The sequence below is a fragment of the Marmota flaviventris genome, chromosome 6 (genome assembly GCF_047511675.1).
Source record: "Marmota flaviventris isolate mMarFla1 chromosome 6, mMarFla1.hap1, whole genome shotgun sequence".
Classification (NCBI taxonomy): domain Eukaryota; kingdom Metazoa; phylum Chordata; class Mammalia; order Rodentia; family Sciuridae; genus Marmota; species Marmota flaviventris.
This window is the reverse complement of record NC_092503.1, coordinates 20,145,646-20,165,212: the sequence shown is the minus strand read 5'-3', so window position 1 is coordinate 20,165,212 and position 19,567 is coordinate 20,145,646. Positions and strand designations below refer to the sequence as shown.

At 36.2% G+C, this 19,567-nt stretch overlaps 1 protein-coding gene across 5 annotated transcripts in view; it reads right to left on the bottom strand.

The window, feature by feature from the left end:
• Epm2a (EPM2A glucan phosphatase, laforin) overlaps positions 1–19,567 on the bottom strand; it is an 83,195-nt gene that overhangs the window by 51,246 nt on the left and 12,382 nt on the right. Inside the window, exon 1 of one of the 5 annotated variants that reach the window (XM_071612944.1) lies at positions 18,546–18,598. The exons of 2 other annotated variants lie outside the window; for them this stretch is intronic. Coding sequence is in view for 1 of the 3 variants with exons in the window: in XM_071612942.1 (XP_071469043.1) it covers positions 6,676–6,730 (55 nt within the window). In the remaining 2 variants the exon portion in view is untranslated. Of the gene's footprint in view, positions 1–6,675; positions 6,731–14,031; positions 14,087–18,545; positions 18,599–19,567 lie in introns of those variants that run through there. 2 more of the 5 variants (XM_071612943.1, XM_071612942.1) reach the window with 2 other exon arrangements.

Genomic DNA, 19,567 nt, shown 5'->3' with positions numbered 1-19,567 from the left:
ATTAGATCTGAAAAGCCAGCAACCTGGTAACATGTATAGAGACAAACAAAAGAAAATGCAAAGAGAACTTTATTCTCTCTAGCCAAAGGAAAAGTAAAGGAGAAGCCCAACAAAATTAAAATATTTTCAATAACTTTCTGCATCAGTTAGATACCATCAGTACAATGTGGCCTTAACACCCACCCACACCAGCAAAAGCCATGTGTGGAGCCTAGACTTTCACTCTCACCAGTCTAACTCTTTCACTTGGGCAATGACAAAGAAAACCAAGTAGGGAATCAAGATTTCCAAAACTCTCCTTAGCATCAGTGGAGTCCAGGTCGGAAGGTGAACTACCACCTTCACTTAGCAACATCAAGGAGCACCTCCCCTCCCCACTGAAGAGATGTCAGAGGAACCTAGTGGAGAGTTGGGACATTCACCACCCTCCAATTCCCACCAACAATGGAGGCCAGGTAAGAAGCAGTAACAAACATTTCTCCACCTCTCAGCCAGGGAGGTATTAGTGAGAGCTTATTGGAAACTTAGAATTTCCACCCTATTCAGTAGTAATGAGAAGTCCAATTCCTTTGATTATTGGTGGACACTGGGTGAGGAATCTCGGCACAGAAATAGCACCCTTGGATTTCAGATGAACAGTGTCAGAAGAACCAAGTCAAAAACTCAAGGTTTATACACAAAATGTCACTTTATACACAAAATGTCCAGGTTTCAATTGAAAGTCACGAATGATGAAGATCTCAAACTGAATGAATAAAAGATGCTTGGAAGATGTCCATACCAAGATGATAGAGATGTTAAAACTATCTGGAAAAGATTTTTTTTTTTTTAAAGAGAGAGTGAGAGACGGAGAGAGAGAGAATTTTAACATTTATTTTTTAGTTTTTGGCGGACACAACATCTTTGTATGTGGTGCTCAGGATCGAACCCCGGCCGCACGCATGCCAGTTGAGCGCGCTACCGCTTGAGCCACATCCCCAGCCCTGGAAAAGATTTTTGAAAGCCTCAACAACCCATCCATTATGATGCATTTCAAATAAATGAAAACCCAGAAAGCCTCAGCAAAGAAATAAAAGTGGAGAGAAGAAACAAATGGAGATTTTAGAAGCAAAAAGTATAATAATTAAAAATTTTTAAAAAATTAATGGATGCACTCAAGAGCAAACTGGAAGGGTTCACAAGTAAGAATCAGCAAATTTCAAGATAGAATCATACAAGCTACCCAATCAAACCCAGAAAAAAATCAAAGAGAAAATAGACTAAAAAAGAAAAGAAAGAAGCCTGAGGGCACTGTGATTCTATAATGAAAGATTTAACATGTATGTAATTGGAGTCCTAGAAGGAGCAGAATAGATGATAGGGCAGAAAAATACTTGAGAAAATAACCCCTTAAAACTTTTCAAATTTGGCAAGAAGAATAAATCTAAAAATGCTGACCAAAAATCTAAACAGGATAAATCCAAAGAAATACATACAAACACGTATTATAATCAAATTTCTAAAGATGAAAAACAAAAAAATCCTGAAAATAGAGTAATTTAAGAGAAAAACAATTTCAATGTTAGCAGATTTATCATCAGAAGCCATTCGAGCCAAAGGAAGTATCATATTTTTTTAAATAATAAAAGAAAAGAACTATAAACTAAGAATTGTATTATAGCAAGTGAGTATGTCCTTCAGGAAGAAAAAAATAATAACATGTTCAATAAAAAAAAAAAAAACTAAGAGAATTTTTGCCAGGTGATCTATGGCAAATTGAATACATGTGAAAGAAATCTTTGACCACTAGGGAAAAAACATACAGAGGAAATATGTAAGGCAATGACAATGTAAGAGGGGAAAAACAAAGGGATAAAAAAGGAAATAATTGTTCTACAATTCACACAAACTGGCAAAAAGATGACTCCAGTCAAATTTGATGTAATGTTAATATAAGTAATAAAAATGAAATTCTAATTAACTGTTCAAGTATGAATCATACATGCCATATATGAAGGTAAAAAAAAAGGAAACAGAAAACAACCAGAAACAAAGAAATAAAATGGCAAACTTAAGTCTCAATAATTACATTAAATATAATTAATTATATTAATTTGAAAACATGAACCAACTATATGCTGTTTGGAAGAAATTCACTTTATATAGGCAGGTGAAAAGGAAGCACTACATCATACAAACATTAATCAAAAGGAAGCATAAGTGATTAAATTAATATCATGTAAAACAAAATTCAAAGCAAAGAAAATTAATAGGAAAATTATATGATTTAAAAGTATCAATTTCCCAAAAAGATAAAGCTATTTTAAATGTATATAGATTAAATAATAGAGTCCCAATATATGTAAAGCAAATAACAGAGAACTGAAAAGAGAAAGACAAATCCAGAATTATTGTTTGAGATCTCAAAAGCCTCACTCCATATAACTGATAGAACAAATAGAAAATCAATTGTGGTGTAAAAGAAATCAACACCACCATCAACCAACAGTATCTAATTAACATTTATAGAACATTCACCACCAACAATAGCAGAATGCACATGTTCAAGTGTACATGGAACGTGTCTGGACCAAAAGAGAACCTCAACATTTAGAATAATTAAATTATACAGAGTATGTTTTCTGACCTCAGTAGAATTAAACTAGAAATAAATGATAAAGAGATAATAGGGAAATATTCAAATGCGAGAAAACTAAACAACATACTTCTAAATAATCTACAGGTCAAAGAGAAGGTTTCAAAGGCAATAAAAATACATCAAAACGAGTTAGAATTAGCCAGGCGCAATGGCAAGGGCCTGTAATCCCAGTGGCTCAGGAGGCTGAGGCAGGAGGATGGCAAGTTCAAAGCCAGCCTCAGCAAAAGCAAGCAACTCAGTGAGACCCTGTCTCTGAATAAAATACAAAATAGGACTGGGGATGCGGCTCAGTGGTTGAGTGCCCCTGAGTTCAATCTTTGATACCTCCAAAAAAGGAGTGAGAATTAAAACATAACATTTCCAAGTTTGTGGGACACAGTTACACTGATGTTGACAGGAAAATTTATACCAATAAATGAATTTAGTAGAAAAGAAGAAAAGTTTCAAATTGATAACTAGTTTAGTTAGGAGCTTCCCACCTCAGAAATTAGAAAAAGAAGAGCAAAATAAACCCAAATCAAACAGGAAGGAGGAAATAATAAAGATAAGAATGGAAATAATGGAGTTGGAAATAAACTGTTGATTCATTAGAACAATCAATGAAATTTAAAAACTTCTAACAAGAGTGACAATGAAAGGAGAGAGTGGGCAAAAGCTACAAGAAATATAATGAAAACAGACCCCGCAGAGCTAGAGATTTCTTCCTGGGGGAGTTTTAATATTATGTACTAAATATCCTTAACAATTATAAGGATATTCAAATTATGTATTTCTTATTAGACAAATTGTGTTAATTTTTGTTGTTTTCATTGAATTGGTACATTTCACCTAATTTGTCAAATTTGCATGTGTCATTATTTTTATTAAAAAATGATACACCTTATGCAAAAATTAACTCAAAATGGAATATGAACTTAAATGTAAGATAAAACTTGTAGGAAAAAAATAGAAGAACATCTTCAGTATTTAAAGCTAGTTAGAATTGACACTAAAAGACAATCCATGAAAGTGAAGTTTATTAATTGACTTTTGTCACAACTGAAAACTTTGACTTTGCATTAAACCTTGTTCAGGGAAGAAAGACAAGCTATAGACTAGGATGAAATATTTGCAAACCACATATCTAACAAATGTATAGTATCTTAAGTACATAAAGAATTCTCAAAACAACAGCAGTAATAAAACAAACAACTCAGAATATGGGGAAAATACAAGCAGATGAAATGATGTTCGATATCACAAGCCTGTAGGGATATGTGAGCTAAAACTGCAATGAGATATTACCACACACCTATGAGAATGGCTGAAATAAAAATATACAACACCAAATGCTGGATGTGAGGATACAAACAAACTGGATCACTCAATACTTTTAAGAGAATGTAAAATGGCCAAGTCATCCTGGAAAAATGTCTGGTAGTTTCTTGAAAAAAATAACTAAACTTGTAAGTACCATACAGCTCAGTTGTATTCTTGGCATTTTTCCCAGATAAATGAAACATATTCATGCACACACACATACAAACTGTTCATGAATGTTTATAAAAGAATTATGCATGTCAGCCAAAATACAGAAACAACGCTGAGAGCCTTCAACTGGTGAGTAGATGAACACACTGTGGTACATCTATATCATGAAGTATTATTAGACCCTAAAAAGAAATAAACTATTAATACATGCAACCAAAAATGTCATTTCCAAAATGTTACAAACTGTATTATTCAATTTATATAACATTCTTGAAATGAAAATTGATAGAGATGAACTAATTAGAGGTTGCCCAGCATTAAGGGGGAGGAAGGAGGAAAGAGGGTCTCACTGTAGAAGGACAAAATGAAGGATCCTTGTGGTGGTGAAAATATTCTCTTGATTGGATCAATAGACATATCTGGCTGTAATAACATACTATAGTTCTTCAAGATGTCCCTTTACCCAGAAGGAGGAAACGGGGTAAAGGGACACAGCATTCATATCATTTCTTCCAGCTGCATGTGAACCCTCAGTTCATCAGAATAAAAAGTTTAATTAAAAAATAAACCTTGGCTTGGGCTGGACACATAGCTCAGTTGGTAGAGTGCTTGTCTTCTGTGCACAAGGCCCTAGGTTCAATCCCCAGCACCACAAAAATAAATAATTAAATAAATCTTGGCTTTTTTTTCCTCATACAGACTAGCAGATGTTTAGGTTTCTGTCCCAGAGCACTGGTCTTAAAGGACAATATGTAGCACTCTGTTTATTTAAAAAAAAAAAAAAAAAGAGTCACTTGTATTTATTGTGACAGTATTTAAACAAGTAAATTTTTAGCAGAGAGGGAGGGGAGAGAATTTTCAATCCAAATTGCACCTAAGCATTGTCAGTTATTTATTAGCATTCATTTAAAATAAAAATGAACATACAAGCATCTTACTAAGTTGAAATAAACCAATTTGCATTATTGGTTAAAAAGCAGAAAAGAATTAGTTAAGCAAAAATAATCATTTCCTCAGAGCAGCTTTGACCATGGTGTTATCTGTTCATCAAGACGAAGTGGTTGAGTTAAAACAAAAATAGAATATATGAAGAAGTAAGAAGCATGTTTTCTAGCACTCCAATTAAAGCCACAAAAAAAAAAAGAAATCCAGAATTTTTAAAAACTCAGAACGCATTAAATAGTTCTTTGAATTTGAAGATTCAGGTTAAAATAAGTTTATTTTTATAGTCAGAAATTTTGTAATTATATTGAATAAGTAATATCTATTGGATAAGTATACTTTCCTTAAGCAAAATAAAATGTCTAATTATAATTCATGTTATTTTATTTGAATATATCCTCTTCAGAGTTTAATTACTTTACAGTTTTTATTTCTAGCATATGAATATAAGTTCTAAACCTAACACATTAATCTCTAATTTTAGCTACCAATTCACTCAAATCTGATCTCTCTCGTGCTGCCCCATCTGTTACTGCCCCAGAAACTGTTAGTACATAAAGTTTCAGGAAACTGAGGCAGCATTACAAACTCTTGGGCATTTTGATATTCTGCTCTAATGGCAAAACAAAACACAAAACAAAGTCACACACACACACACACACAAAGATTTTATTTAGCAACTGTCTCTCTGAAAAAGTGGACCCTGTTCCAGCTTAAAAATTTGATAAACTATAAATGCAAAAGCAAAAAACAACTGAGTGTGGTTGTAGAGTTGGATTCAGTCTAATTATCTTGTATAATGGAATAGAAATCTGAGGTACAATTAAGCAAATAGATGACAATGAAAGGGATATAGATATTAGAGAGGGGAAGAAAAGGTGAGATGCAGAAAGAAATGAAAGAGGAGAGGATCCAGCTAGCAAACTATGTAATAGCACAGTTAAGGGCAGGCATTTTAGTATTTAATTAGAAGTTGTCTGCACTTTTATAATATTCTGCTCCTCTCTTCTCCAACTTTTAATATAACCTACTACATTTACACACAGAATTCTAATGTAAAAGGAGAGTTATGTCTATGTAATGGTTTGGAAATGAAGTATCTCCCCAAAGCTCCTTTGCTAATGCAGGAATGTTCAGAGGTGAAATGATTGGATTATGAGAGCTAGAAACTAGTCTGTCACCTAGTTTGAATGACTGGGTGGTAACTGTAGGCAGGTGAGGCACTGGAGGAAGTGAGTCACTGGGGATATGTCCTGGAAGGATGAAATTTCCCTGTGATCCCTTTCCCTCTCTCTGCTTCCTGGCCACCATGAAAGGAGCAGCACTTCTCTTCCACAATCTTCTGCCGTGATGTTCTGCCTCACCATGGGCCCAAAGCAATGGAGTTAGCTGGTCATGTACTGACCTCTGAAACTGTGAGTCAAAATAAATATTTCCTCCTCTTAGCTGTTCTTGTCAGGTGTTTTGTTCACAAAGACAAAAAGCTAACTAATGTTGTCCACTAATGAAAATGTTACTTGAAATGAAAGTTCTTGACTTGATGTTGAACAAAGAACATAGGCAGAGCCACAAAAACACACATCTGCCAAGTTGAGCAAAATCAGGAAACTAAAGTCAAGAATTACCATGAAGATGCAACTCCTTCCAGCTACACAGGTATCCAGAGAAAGTTTCCATCATTCCTAATCTGTAGGATTAGAGATTTAATCCATCTTTATATATACTGTGAAGAGGAAGATCATAGTTAAAACATATCCGATTCAATTATAGAACCATTTACAAGCTTTCTAAATCTGCACACAAAGATTTGAATAGAGTGTTAAGAAATAAAACAATGATGTCTAGTAAGAAAATCATAATAAGAATTTCATAAAATATTATTTAAAGATTTTTTAAAATATCTTTTGGTTTACTGAACCATTTTGATGAATTAATCTCAAATGCAAAATGTAAATAGACAACAGTTCCTGCTAATGCAAGAAACAAATTTGGTTAATAAAAATTAGAAATCAAGGACTACCTAGGAAGATTTTAAAAAACAAGTTATGGCTCAACCAAAGAAACTAATAAAACCTCAGTAATTGAAACTAAAGAAATGGAGATCTATTACATGACTGGCACAGGATTCAGAATAATTTTCTGAAAGAAGTTCAGGGAACTATAGAAAAATACAAGTACAAAATTAAATAAAATTTGGGAAAAAATTCAAGAACAAAATGAGAAGTTCAGTCAAGAAACAGAAATTTTAAATTATATAAGTTTTGGAGAAAAAGCATAATAATTAAAATGAATTCAACAGGAAGCTTCAACAGCTTACCAGTGATCATGAAGATAGAAATTTTTCAATTAGAGAAGAAAGAAAGTCCTATAGGAATTATTGGGACATCATCAGGAGAACTAACATTCACATATTAGGAGGATTTGTTCTCATTTTTGCACTTTTTTGTCTTGTTTTTAAGTACCAGGAATTGAACCCATGGTCTCACACATGCTGGGAAAGTGCTCTACCACTGAGCTACAGCCCCAGCCCACACATAATAGGAAAAACAAGAGAGTGAAATGAGCATAGGAAACACATTTAAGAAAATAATGACTAAAAATTTCCCAAATCTTAGGGATAATTATCAACCTCCAGGTACAGGAAACACAAAATACTTCAATAAAATGCAACCCAAAGAGACATTCATCAAGGCAGATTGTAATGAAACTATCAAAAATCAAAGGCAAAAAATAATAATTCTGAAAGCAGCAAGAGATAAGTAACATATCATATATAACTGAATGACAACATGGCTGTCAGCAGATTTATCATCAGAAATTTTGCCAGCTACAAGAGTGTGGGCTGATATATCCAAAGTGCAGGGGGAAAAAAAGCTGCCAACCATAAATACTTTACTAATTAAAATTGTTCTTCATAAATGAAGTGGAAATAAGACTTTAACAGACAAACAAAAGGTAAGGGAGTTCAACACCACTAGGCCTACCTTAATCATTTCTAATCAGAATTTCTGAAGCTTATGCAAAATATTGCTAGTTAATAAGATAAAACTTATGAAGGTATAATGTTCTATCACATAAGTAACACATAATCAAATTCAGAATAGTCTAATACTCTAAGGGTTGTATATTAACCATTTTTATCTCAAGCATAAGAGTTAAAAGAGGAAACTATTATAAACAACTATAGCTTCAATAAATTGTTAAGGTCTACCACTCACAAAGATATGCAAATTTTGATACTAAGATGATAAATTGTGAGGAAGGAGTAAAAGTGTAGAGTTTCTGTACATAATTAAAGTTGTTTTCAGCTTAGAATAGCCTCGTGTAAGTATGTTATATATGAGCCCCATGGTAAGTGTTATGGTTTAGCTATGAGGTGTTCCCCAAAGGTTCATGTGTGAGACAATGTAAGAAAGTTTAGAGGTGAAATGATAGGTTATGAGACTTAACCTAACCAGTGCATTAATCCCCTGATAAGGATTAACTGAGTGGTAACTGGAGGCAGGTAAGGTGTGGCTAGAGTAGGTAGATCACTGAAAGTGTGCATTTGAGGTACGTATGTTGTCCCTGGTGAGAGGAGAAGTCTCTCTCTCTGCTTCCAGGTGCCATTTTATGAGCTGCTTTCCTCTACCACACTCTTCTGCCATGATGTTCCACCTCACCTAGGACCCAGAGCATTGGGGCTGGCTGGCTATGGACTGAAACTTCTGAAAACATAAACACCAAATAAACCTCCTCTAAAATTATTCTTGCTAGTTCTTTTGTTCGCAGCAGTGAAAAATATGAGTAAAACAGAAATTGGTACCAAGAGTGTGGCCATCATGGTGACTAAACTGACGATGTGATTCAGAAGCTTTGGGAGCTTTTTGTAATTTGTAGGAGGAATTTTGAAAAGTTGGAAAAGCTTAATGGGTGATTCTTATGGGAGCTCAGAAGACCAGAATGCTAATAAGACTGTGGACAATAAAGACTGGGCTTATGAGGTTTCAGAGGAAAAGAAGGACTCTATTGGGAATAGGACTAGAAGCCGTTCATGTTTTGTTCTGGCCAAGAAGTTGTCTGCATATTGTTCTAAGACTTTCTGTGAGGCTGAATTTAAAGGTGACAGACCAAAAAATCTGACAGAAGAAATTTCTAGGCAGCATAAATATTCAGATGGTGGCATGGATATTGATAGCAGTTTTTAGTCAAGTTTATTGTGATAATCTGGAGTAGTAAGATTCAAAAAAATTTGCAGTTTGGCAAAAAAACTGCAAGTAAAACTGGGACTAAGGAAGTTGTGGTAGTTAAAGAGATTACAGCCACTAAAGAGATGCTCCTAAGTATTTTGCCCAGAAATAATAGAAAAGATGGCTTGAAGGTATTTATTTCAGTATTGGCAAGACCACACCCATTTCAGGCTCAAAGATATAAAAGTAAAAATTCCTTTGAGAAGTGACCAGTGGGGCACCCTGCTTGCAGAGAGGGTCCTAGAAAGGTGTTTCACCATGCTCAGCCACTCAGATACTCAGAGACTGCTGCAACTGTGGTCCTTGGAGGCTTGGCAACTGCTCAAACAGACCTTCGAGGCAACCGTGTGGTGTTGGTTCTGCAGGAATGCAGGATGCTAGAATTAGGGAGTCACAGAGGTTTCCACCAAGATTTGAAAGGAAGGCCTAGGAGGCCAGGCAAAGTGCGGCAAGGTTTGAGTCCCTGCAGGCCATCTCTGAGTAGGCAATGTGTGGAGATGTGGGAAGGAAGGCAAAGCAGCAGTGAAGAGTTCCAAGACTAAAAGATGCCAGTAATGTGGAACATCTGCTGGGGAAGTCTAAGAAATTGGGCAGAAGCAAACCAACAGAGAGGCCACGTAGGCTGCAACCAGCAAAGCCATAGGGGCAGAGCTACACAAGCCCTTTGGAGAAAACATCATGATGCCATGTGCTTCAGATGCAGGACATAGAACTCCAGGATTTGTTTTCCCATCTGGATTTCCGTCTTGCTTTGGTCCCATCCCTTCTTTCTATGCCCCTATTTCTTCCATGCAAATGGAAAGATTTACTTATGTTGAATGTATGTGACTTGTTTTTTATTTTTACAGGGGCTCATGCTGAGGGTTTGCCTTGAGTCTCAGAGATTTTAGACTTGGACTTTTAAAATGCTGGAACTGTCAACACTATTGGGACTCTTGGAAATGGACTAAATATATTTCACATTGTGAGCTAAGCATGAGCTTTTGGGGTCCAGGAGCCGAACACCATGGTTTAGATAGGAGTTAACTAGCAAAAACGTATGTGTGAGACAATGTAAGAAAGTTTAGAGGTGAAATGATGGAGTTACGAGAGACTTAACCTAATCAGTGCATTAATCCCCTGAGTGGTAACTGGAGGCAGGTAAGGTGTGGCTGGAGGAGGTAAATCACTGACAGTGTGCATTTGAGGTATGTATTTTGTCCCTGGTGAGAGAAGTCTCTCTCTGCTTCCAGGTGCCATTTTCTGAGCTGCTTTCCTTTTATCACACTCTTCGGCCAGGTTGTTCTGCCTCACTTCGGGCCCAGAGCAATGAAGAGGGATTCTGTGGAATGAGACCTCTGAAACTGTGAACGCCAAATAAACTTTTCCTCCTCTAAAATTGTTCTTGCCAGGTCTTTTGGCCACAGCAGCATAAAGACTTACTAAAACAGTAATATAGTAGCTGCACAAAACAAAAAGAAAGGATTCAGAGAATACCACCACAGAAAATGATTAGAAGATAACAAAAGAAGAAAAAAGAAACAAAAGACTTACAAAACAACCAGAAAAAAAAAAAAACGTAAAATTGCATTAGCAAGTTCTTACCTATCAATAATTATCTCGAATAAAAATAGACTAAATTCTCCTATCAAAAACATGAATTAAATGAATGAATTTTAAAACTTAGATACAACTCCATGCTGCCTACAAGAGCCTCACTTTATCTGTAGGGACACTTATAGAGTGAAAGTGAAGGAATAGAAAAAAGTATGCCACAAAAATGAAACCCAAGAGAGCAGGGTAGCTGTCTTTACATTAGACAAAAAAGAGGTAAGTCAAAGTTTGCAAAAAGGAACAAGGTCCTTTATAATGATAAAGAAAACAACTCATCAAGAGGATATCATAATTATAAATATATATGCACCCAACACTGGAGCATATAAAAATATAAAGCAGTTATTAAGTGATCTGAAAAGACAGCCTGCAACTCAGTAATAGTAGGGGATTTGAATACCCCCACTTAAAACAACAGGCAGATTGTATACAGACAGAAAATCAATATGGAAAGCATTTGAATTAACTTTAAACAAAGTGGACATAATAGACATACACAGACTATTCCATACAGTGGTGGCAAAATCACATTCTTTTCAAATGCACACAGAACTTTTCCCAGGATAGAGTCATAAGACCAGTCTTAACAAATTTCAGAAGACTGAAATCATATCAAGTATATTTTCTGATCATAATAACATAAAACTAGAACTCAATAACAGGAGAAATCTTGGGAGATTCACAGGTATGTGGAAATTAAGCAACACAAATAAATCAAAAAGAAATTAAAGCAAATGAGTCAAAAGAAATTAAAAGAAAAATATTTAAACTACCTGAGACAAACAAAAATGGAAATAACACCATACCAAAACTTCAGGGATGCAGTAAAAAGCAGTTCTATGAGGAAAATTTATTTCAATTAATGCCTACATCAAAAGGAAGTAATATCTCAAGTAACAAAAGTAATATAACATTTCAAAGAACTAGAAAAAGTGAAAAAGCCCAAAGTTAGGAGAAGGCCAACAAAAATTAGAGCAGCAATCAATGAAATAGAGACTATAAAATCAATTGAAAAACCAAGAGTTTGTTTTTTTGAAAGAATAAACAAAATTGGCAAACACTTAGCTGGACTTAAGAAAAATGTGAGATGACTCAAATAAATAAAATCAGAAATGAAAGAAGAGAAATTACACCAGATCCCACAGAAATACAAAGAATCATGAGAAACTACTATAAATAACTATTTGACAACAAAGAACCCAGAGGAATGAGTGAACTTCCATACACAAACAACCCACCATCGCTGACTCACAACTCAACAGACGCTCTGATCAGAACAATGAAGAAGAAACTGTATCAGCAGTAACACATCTCCCACCAGTGCTGAGGGGGTAGTGATGGCACAGCCCCTTGCCCAGCATGTGCAAGATTCTGGGTTCATTCTCCAGTACCACAGAAAATAAAGTAATAAAAATAAAATCTCTCCCCAAAAAAGCCCAGGACTTGAAGACTTCACTCATGGAATCCACCAACATTTAAAGAGGAATAACAGTACTTCTGAAACACTCACAAAATGCTAAAATTGAGAGAATACTTCCAAATTCATTGTAGGAGGCTAGCATTACCTGGATATGAAAGATAGACATGGATACTACAGGCAAATAAAATCACAAACCAATATCCTTGATGAACATACATTCAAAAAAAATGCTCTACAACAGGCTAGAATTCAAATTAAATAACACATTAAGACAATCATTCACCACAATCAAGTAAAATGTATCCCTGGGATGGCTCAACATATGCATATCAATAAATGTAATATATACTGCATTAACAGAATGAAGGGTTAAAAATGTATAATCATTTCACTAGATGCAGAAAGAGCATTTGATGAAATTCAACACCTTTCATGATAAGGTCTTTCCATGAGGACTATATCTCAGTACCCTAAAGCTCTCAACAAGCATTGATTTCAATGGTAAAATATTGCAAGTTTTAATCTCTAATATCAGGAACAAAGCACAGATTCTCATTGTCATCACTTCTTTTCAACATAGTACCAGAAGTCCTAAGCAAAGAAGTTGAGCAACAGAATGAAATAAAAGGCATTCTAATAGTAAAAGACAAAGTGAAATTGTCTTTACTTGTTGACAACTTGATTTTATATATAGAAAACCCTAAAGATCCCACAGCAAAAACTATTAGAACTGATAAATGACTTCATCACTGACTACAAAATCCACATGGAAAAATTGGTAGCATTTCTATACACTATTAATAAATTAACCAAAGAAGAAATTAAGAAAATAATTTTATTTATAATATCAACAAAAAATAAATAAGATACCTAGGTAAAAGTTTAATAAAGGAGGCACAAGATATGTATAATGAAAAGTAAAAATGATGATGAAAGTGAAGAAGACAAAATAAATGGAAAGATATCCTAATTTATTCATATTTTTAAATATCCATCCTACACATAACAAAGATTCAATATAATCTCTATCAAAATTCCAATGTGGTTACCAGAGGCTGGGGCAGTAAAGGTAGAGGAGGTAGTGAAGGTGATCATTGGGCAAAAGCTACAGCTAGACAGGAGCAAGGAGCTCTTGGGTGCTATTACACAGTATGGTGGCTCTAGATAACAATAATGTACTATACGTTTCAAAAAGCTAGAGGAGAGGTTTTTGAAAATTTTCATCACAAAGAAATGATAAATGTTTGAGGACATGAATATGTTCAGCTGTATTTAAACATTCTACAAGGTATACATGTATCAAACAGTACATGGTATCCCATTAATATGCATAATTTTTATGTTTTTAGGTTAGGTTTTTAAAAACAAGATTTAAGACCTGAAACTATAAAACTACTAGAAGAAAACATATGGTAAAACCTCCATTACAATAGTCTGAGCAATGATTGTTTTTTTATTATTTTAACTCCAAAACCACATGCAACAAAAGCAAAAACAGACAAATGGGATTTCAACAAACTAAAAAGCTTCTGCATAGCAAAGAAACAATTAGCAAAGTCAAGATACAACCTATAGACTTTAGCAAAAACAAATAATCTGACTAAAATTGGGCAAATGTTTCAGAGACACAAATGGCCAACAAAGTTCATGAAAAAAGTTCAACATCCTTAATCATTATGGAAATTCAAATTAAAAACACAATGGGGGCAGATATTGTGATACAGTGGTGGTGCACTTACCTAGCACAAGCAGGGCACTGGGTTCGATCCTCAGCACCACATAAAAATAAAATAAAGGTATTGTGTCCAGCTAGAACTAAAAAAAAAAAAAAAAAAATGTCTAAATTGTAAATAAAACACACACACACAATGAAGCACCTGTGGTGGCACACACCTGTAATCCCATGTGCTGGGGAAGCTGAGGCAGGAGGATTGCGAGTTCAAAGCAAGCCTCAGTAAAAATAAGGTGCTAAGTAATTCAGTGAGACCTTGTCTCTAAATAAAATACAAAATAGGGCTGTGGATATGGTCGAGTGCCCCTGGGTTCAATCCCCGGTCCTGCCCACCCCATCCCACTCGCGCCCCCCGCAAAAAAGGTAGAAAACTTATCATTGATGATTGTTGTTTTTGTGGTAAATTGTAAGTTGAAATATGAGATGCATGAGCATTGGCCTTTCTGTGCATCTGAACATGAAAACTTCAACCCTTTTAGTCAAAAATGAGCCACACAGCCTACGACAATTACTTGATTTTAAAGTTGGTGGGCTTATACCTCTGTACATGATAGGTTCCCACCAATCAGACTTAAGGCTACTTATTATTCACTTACGCTCCAAATTTTGTGGAAAAAAAAAAAATCAACGAAAGTCCTTGAGGCAGTTGTTTAGCAGCCTGGTGTGACGTGCTGGCCTCTCAAAGGTAAGCCCAAGGTGTGCCGAAGAGGGGAGCAGGGGGCTATTAATAAAGCTTGGCCTTGGAGCACTTACTGCCTCCAAAGGAAATCTCCACAGGAAGACCCTCAGAAGAGCCTTAAGCCGTTCCAGTTAGGAATTTTAAGAAAATACTTAATTGTTAGCACCCGCCGAGACATATAGAGCAGAAAATATTAGAAGAGGAAAGTTCCATAATTCAAGAAAGAAATGAGTAAAAGCTGAGTTGAAAAAATATGGTAGGGTAAAAACTTAGGGGGGAAGCTCTTTCCTTGAGAAAGCTTCTCCCAAAACCCATATGTTGAAACCCTAACTCCCAACATCCTGTATTTGGGGATAGGGCCTTGGTGGAGATAATTAAGGTAAAATGTCCTAATCCATCTGGACTGGTGTTCTTTCAAGAGGAAATGAGTAAGAGGCAAAAAATCTCTGTCTCTCTTCCCTTCTCCCCTCACCCTCCTCCTCACCTCTCCCTCTTCCTCTCCCCACACTGAGAGAGGTACAGTATGTGAGGACACAGCAAGAAGACAGCCATCTGCAAGCCAGGAAGAGACATCCCACCCAAAACCAAACCTGCCAGTACCTTGATCTAGGATTTCCAGTCATCAGAATTGTCTGATGTTTAAGCTAAAACCTGTGGTCTTTTGTTATGTCTAGCAGACCAAAACAATTTTATGTGCAAAATATTCCAAAATTTAATGCAGTCAGTAGCTAAGTATTACGGTGAGTTTTTTATGTGGCAGGTCCTGTAGTAACACAGGAATTTTAAAACATGACCCCTACCATGAACAAACCTTTGTTGATTAGACAAATGTTACACAAAACAATTAGTGAAGTAAGCAAAACTAAATTATAAAAATAATTTTAAAACTATATAATTGATGCATGAGCAGGATATTCAAGGTTTGCAAATAATAGGCTCCAGCTTCAATGCCAGTTTCAATATACCCCCTCTGAAATGCTATGACAAGATACATTCTAAGGAGCAGCTGGCTCCCTGGGAAGGAAAACCATGATACTCTTCTGTGAATGTATAAGACTGAAAATGATGTTCATTAGAGAAGACTATGTCAGTGAGTTAATTTAAAAAAAAAGAGTGAATGACAGAGGGGACAGGCCTTAAGCTATGATTGTCAACAAGGTATGCTTTAAACATGACAAATAGTACAATCACCTATGAGTGAGTGTGATTCAAAGCAGCCAATGGACAACAACAAATATGATTTCAGTAGGTCGATGACAATCTAATGACCCACAGATTGTCCATAGTACTCACCAAATTATAAAACAAACACTACGAAGCAACTAAATTTCATGACTTTGAAAAGCAGAGAACAGAATCACACACATCTTTAACCATTATTTAAGAAGCACATGGGTCAGTTAGCTTTCTGTCACTCCACAAAATACCTAAGAAATTAACTTATAAATAGAAAAGCTTCATTTTGGTTCATGGTTTTAGAGGTTCCCGTCCAGGATCAGGCAGGCCCACTGCCTTGAGCCTCGGAAAAAGGGGATGGAGTAGATGTGGCAGTGGTGTAAAGCATGTGTCAGAAATCATGAAGTGAAAAGCAGGAGAAAGAGGCCAGAATCCCACACCCCCTTCTAGGGCACACCCCTAACCACCTAAAGAGCTCTCATAGGGTCTTGCTTCCTGAAGGTCCAGAGCAGTCCTAGTGGAGCCACCCCAGGGACCAAGGCTTTAACACACAGACCACAACATCCACACCACAATAGCATATCTATATATGCCAAAACTTCCATTGATTAGTGCTTCATGATGATAGACACACCTCAAAGTGGAATGTACCTCAAATATTACAAATTCTCCTGAAAAATATTCCAAACAATGGCATTGGCATTGATGGTATAGTGGTGGGCAAAGATGCCTTCCAAACAATGGCACTAGTAGGCAATTTTGCATCCACTTGAAATTAAACCCAATAACCAAGCTCTCCTTATATAATTTCTAATAGAAGTCTGAAACTTAAATCCTTCTTAATAAGTTGGACTCAAAGTACAACATTTAATTATTAATACTTCATTCAATGTTACGATAAACTAAAGAGAGGCCAAAAAATTTGACCAGCTGATCTGAAATGATTGAATCTTTTAGTAGTTAATTAAGCCATGACTCAAGGGATGAAACAAAAAGATCAGCTATTAAAATGCTCCATCTCCACATAACTGGAGATATTTGCGAGATGCTGTGTTTACTTTCTGTGTTGCATGCAGAGATGTTTATTCATGTGCTTGATAAGTTTTGATTTAATTGTTCCAATAACTTTAATGTTGTTTTTCCTATTGTCATTAAGGTGATTTTTATAGTAGTGTCTAGACTTTTATTGTTGGTGGCGGTGTTTAATTGGCATTTTTTTCTCTCCACAGCACTCTCAGAATTGACTAGAAATTTCCTTGCATATCATAACCTGCATATCATAAACACGCAAATCAAAATAATACTGTAAAAATAGATAAAACCTCTGCATTAGCATTTATCTCACTGTATAAAGCAAACGCTTCTAACCAGATTTTGCTACTTCATTTGACATACTTTAAAATCTATGAGAGAAATCCTGCACTACCTTCTTGTGTACGTAAGTACACAAATAACGCTGGGGCAGAGGACACCTACCCAGTACTCATGTCTCAGTTATGTCCAATATCTGTATGCTGAGAACACAGAATAATCATGCTCATTCCAGAAACCCTTCAGAATAGTGAGGTTTATTTTTTATTTAACTCCATCCTAACCCAGCTAGCCCAGCAAATGTGCATTTTGGCAGTTTCATAATTAGTAAACACTTTGGCATAAAATATCTCTTCAATTAAGATTTTCTAGAATGTAGACTAAATAGCTTATTTAATAAAATACTCTCTTGAGCTGATGTAGTCCTGCTGTGAAAACTGTCTCTGATGGCTTTGTGTTTCAATTTCTTCCACAGCAAAATGTTTTATGAATCCTGTGGACATGGAGCTGACATGGATATCATAAGATGCTGCTCTAGTTACTGGGAAGAAACTAGAAATGCATTCCTCACTGAAATAGAAGATGAAGTGATCCAATATGATATCTAAAGACTAAATTGTTTTTGGAATTTGAAATTGTTCCAAGTCATTTTAGATCCTTTTGATGAGCTATGGAATGCTGCAAAAGTAAAAGAGGGCACACTTAACGCTAATAATTAAGGACATACACTCACACCAACACTTTTCTCACCATGTACTACATTTACAAAGGTGGTCCCATAAGATGACATCCCCTTCATGTCACTGAAGCCATCTCAGCTTCTTTAGGTACACCTCCAGATGTTTGCACAAAATCGCCCAACAACACATTTCTCAAAAGGTATTCCCATCATTAAACAATGTGCTTCTCTACCTTAAAATCTGCCATGAAGTGCACATGTATAAGAAACAGCTGAGAAAGGACTTGTTCCTGTAAGCAACAACAACAACAACCGACCCCCCCCCCCCCACACACACACACACACAAAAATCCCACCTGACTTGCAGTAACTTAAACTGATATAAGCCTGTCTCCTGTAATAAGAGATGGAAAGCCAGGTGCCCAGAGCAGGTGAACACCAAGTGCTTTCTAAAGGTGCCCTCTGCCTTCCTTCACACACAGACTTTGTGGTCAGGCTTATTGCCTCACATTCAGAGGATGACCTCTGGTCATCATGTCCAGAGTCCTGGCCGTGAGCAGGGTGAAGGGCCATACCAACTAAATTTTGGTTTCTTTTGATGAGAAAAGTGAAAGCTTTCCGGGGAGCCTCACACAAAGACTCCCTTTCTCATTATCCAAAACAAGGTGACACTAACCTCTGCAGATCAATTGCCATCCAAGGGGGATGAGATAACTGTACTGGAACAACGGCGACTCATCTGCGCACTGCCTGAGCAAATCAAGGTCTGGCCAGCTGAGGGGAAAGGTGAGAAACAAAAGCCAGCCAGGCACTGATGGTGACACAGATGGGCTGGAACATCATCTTTCTCCAGCAAATAATTTTGGAGAATAAACCAGATCTCCTTGGGGATCACAAGTCCCCACCAAACTTGATTCCAAAGTATTCACTGTATTATATTTTTAATTGTACGTGATTTCTAGTTAAGTAAATCATTAAGTAACAACATTTTTAACATACTTTAAAAAACATTTTAAATGCAGAGAGGAAAGGAGGAGGAACAGGTTATTTGTCTATTTCTTGATTGTGTTTGGCTTTTATAACTTCCTTGTTATAACACAGAAACTCCACCTTCTAATCCAAACCTTAAATCTCCCCCAAATCCCTCCTCTTCCAATCCTCCCATTGTTTCTGCCCACGATCATCTCTTATTAGCTTATCCTCCCTCTTCAGGCCTCTCCTCACTGAGCACCCTCACTTCCCTATTCTCTCTTCAGTGTGCCATGACATCTACCCTCAACACCCCACCAAAAGGACTTTAAATGAAATCACCTGCTGCCGTATTAAATTTTTATCTCTCCTTACCTGCCTGAAGCACTGAATAATGGCTACTCTCTGTGGAGACCTTCCTCTGTCCTAGAACCCTATCGTCCTGGAAGCAATGTATTCTAACAGGCAAGCACATGGCCTCAGGATTCTGACTCAGATTCCATTTCAAGTTAAATAGTCGTCCCTTAATGTCAGTGCAGGATGGGTTCCAGTATCACCTTAGACACCAAAATCCACAGATGCGTGTGCCCTCGTATAAAATGACAAGACTACCTATAGCTAATCTACCTACATCCTCCCATAGACTTTCAGTCATCTCTGGATTACTAATTATACCTAATATGATGCAAAGGCTACGTGTTTTAGTTAGTCTGTCATCGCTGTGACCAA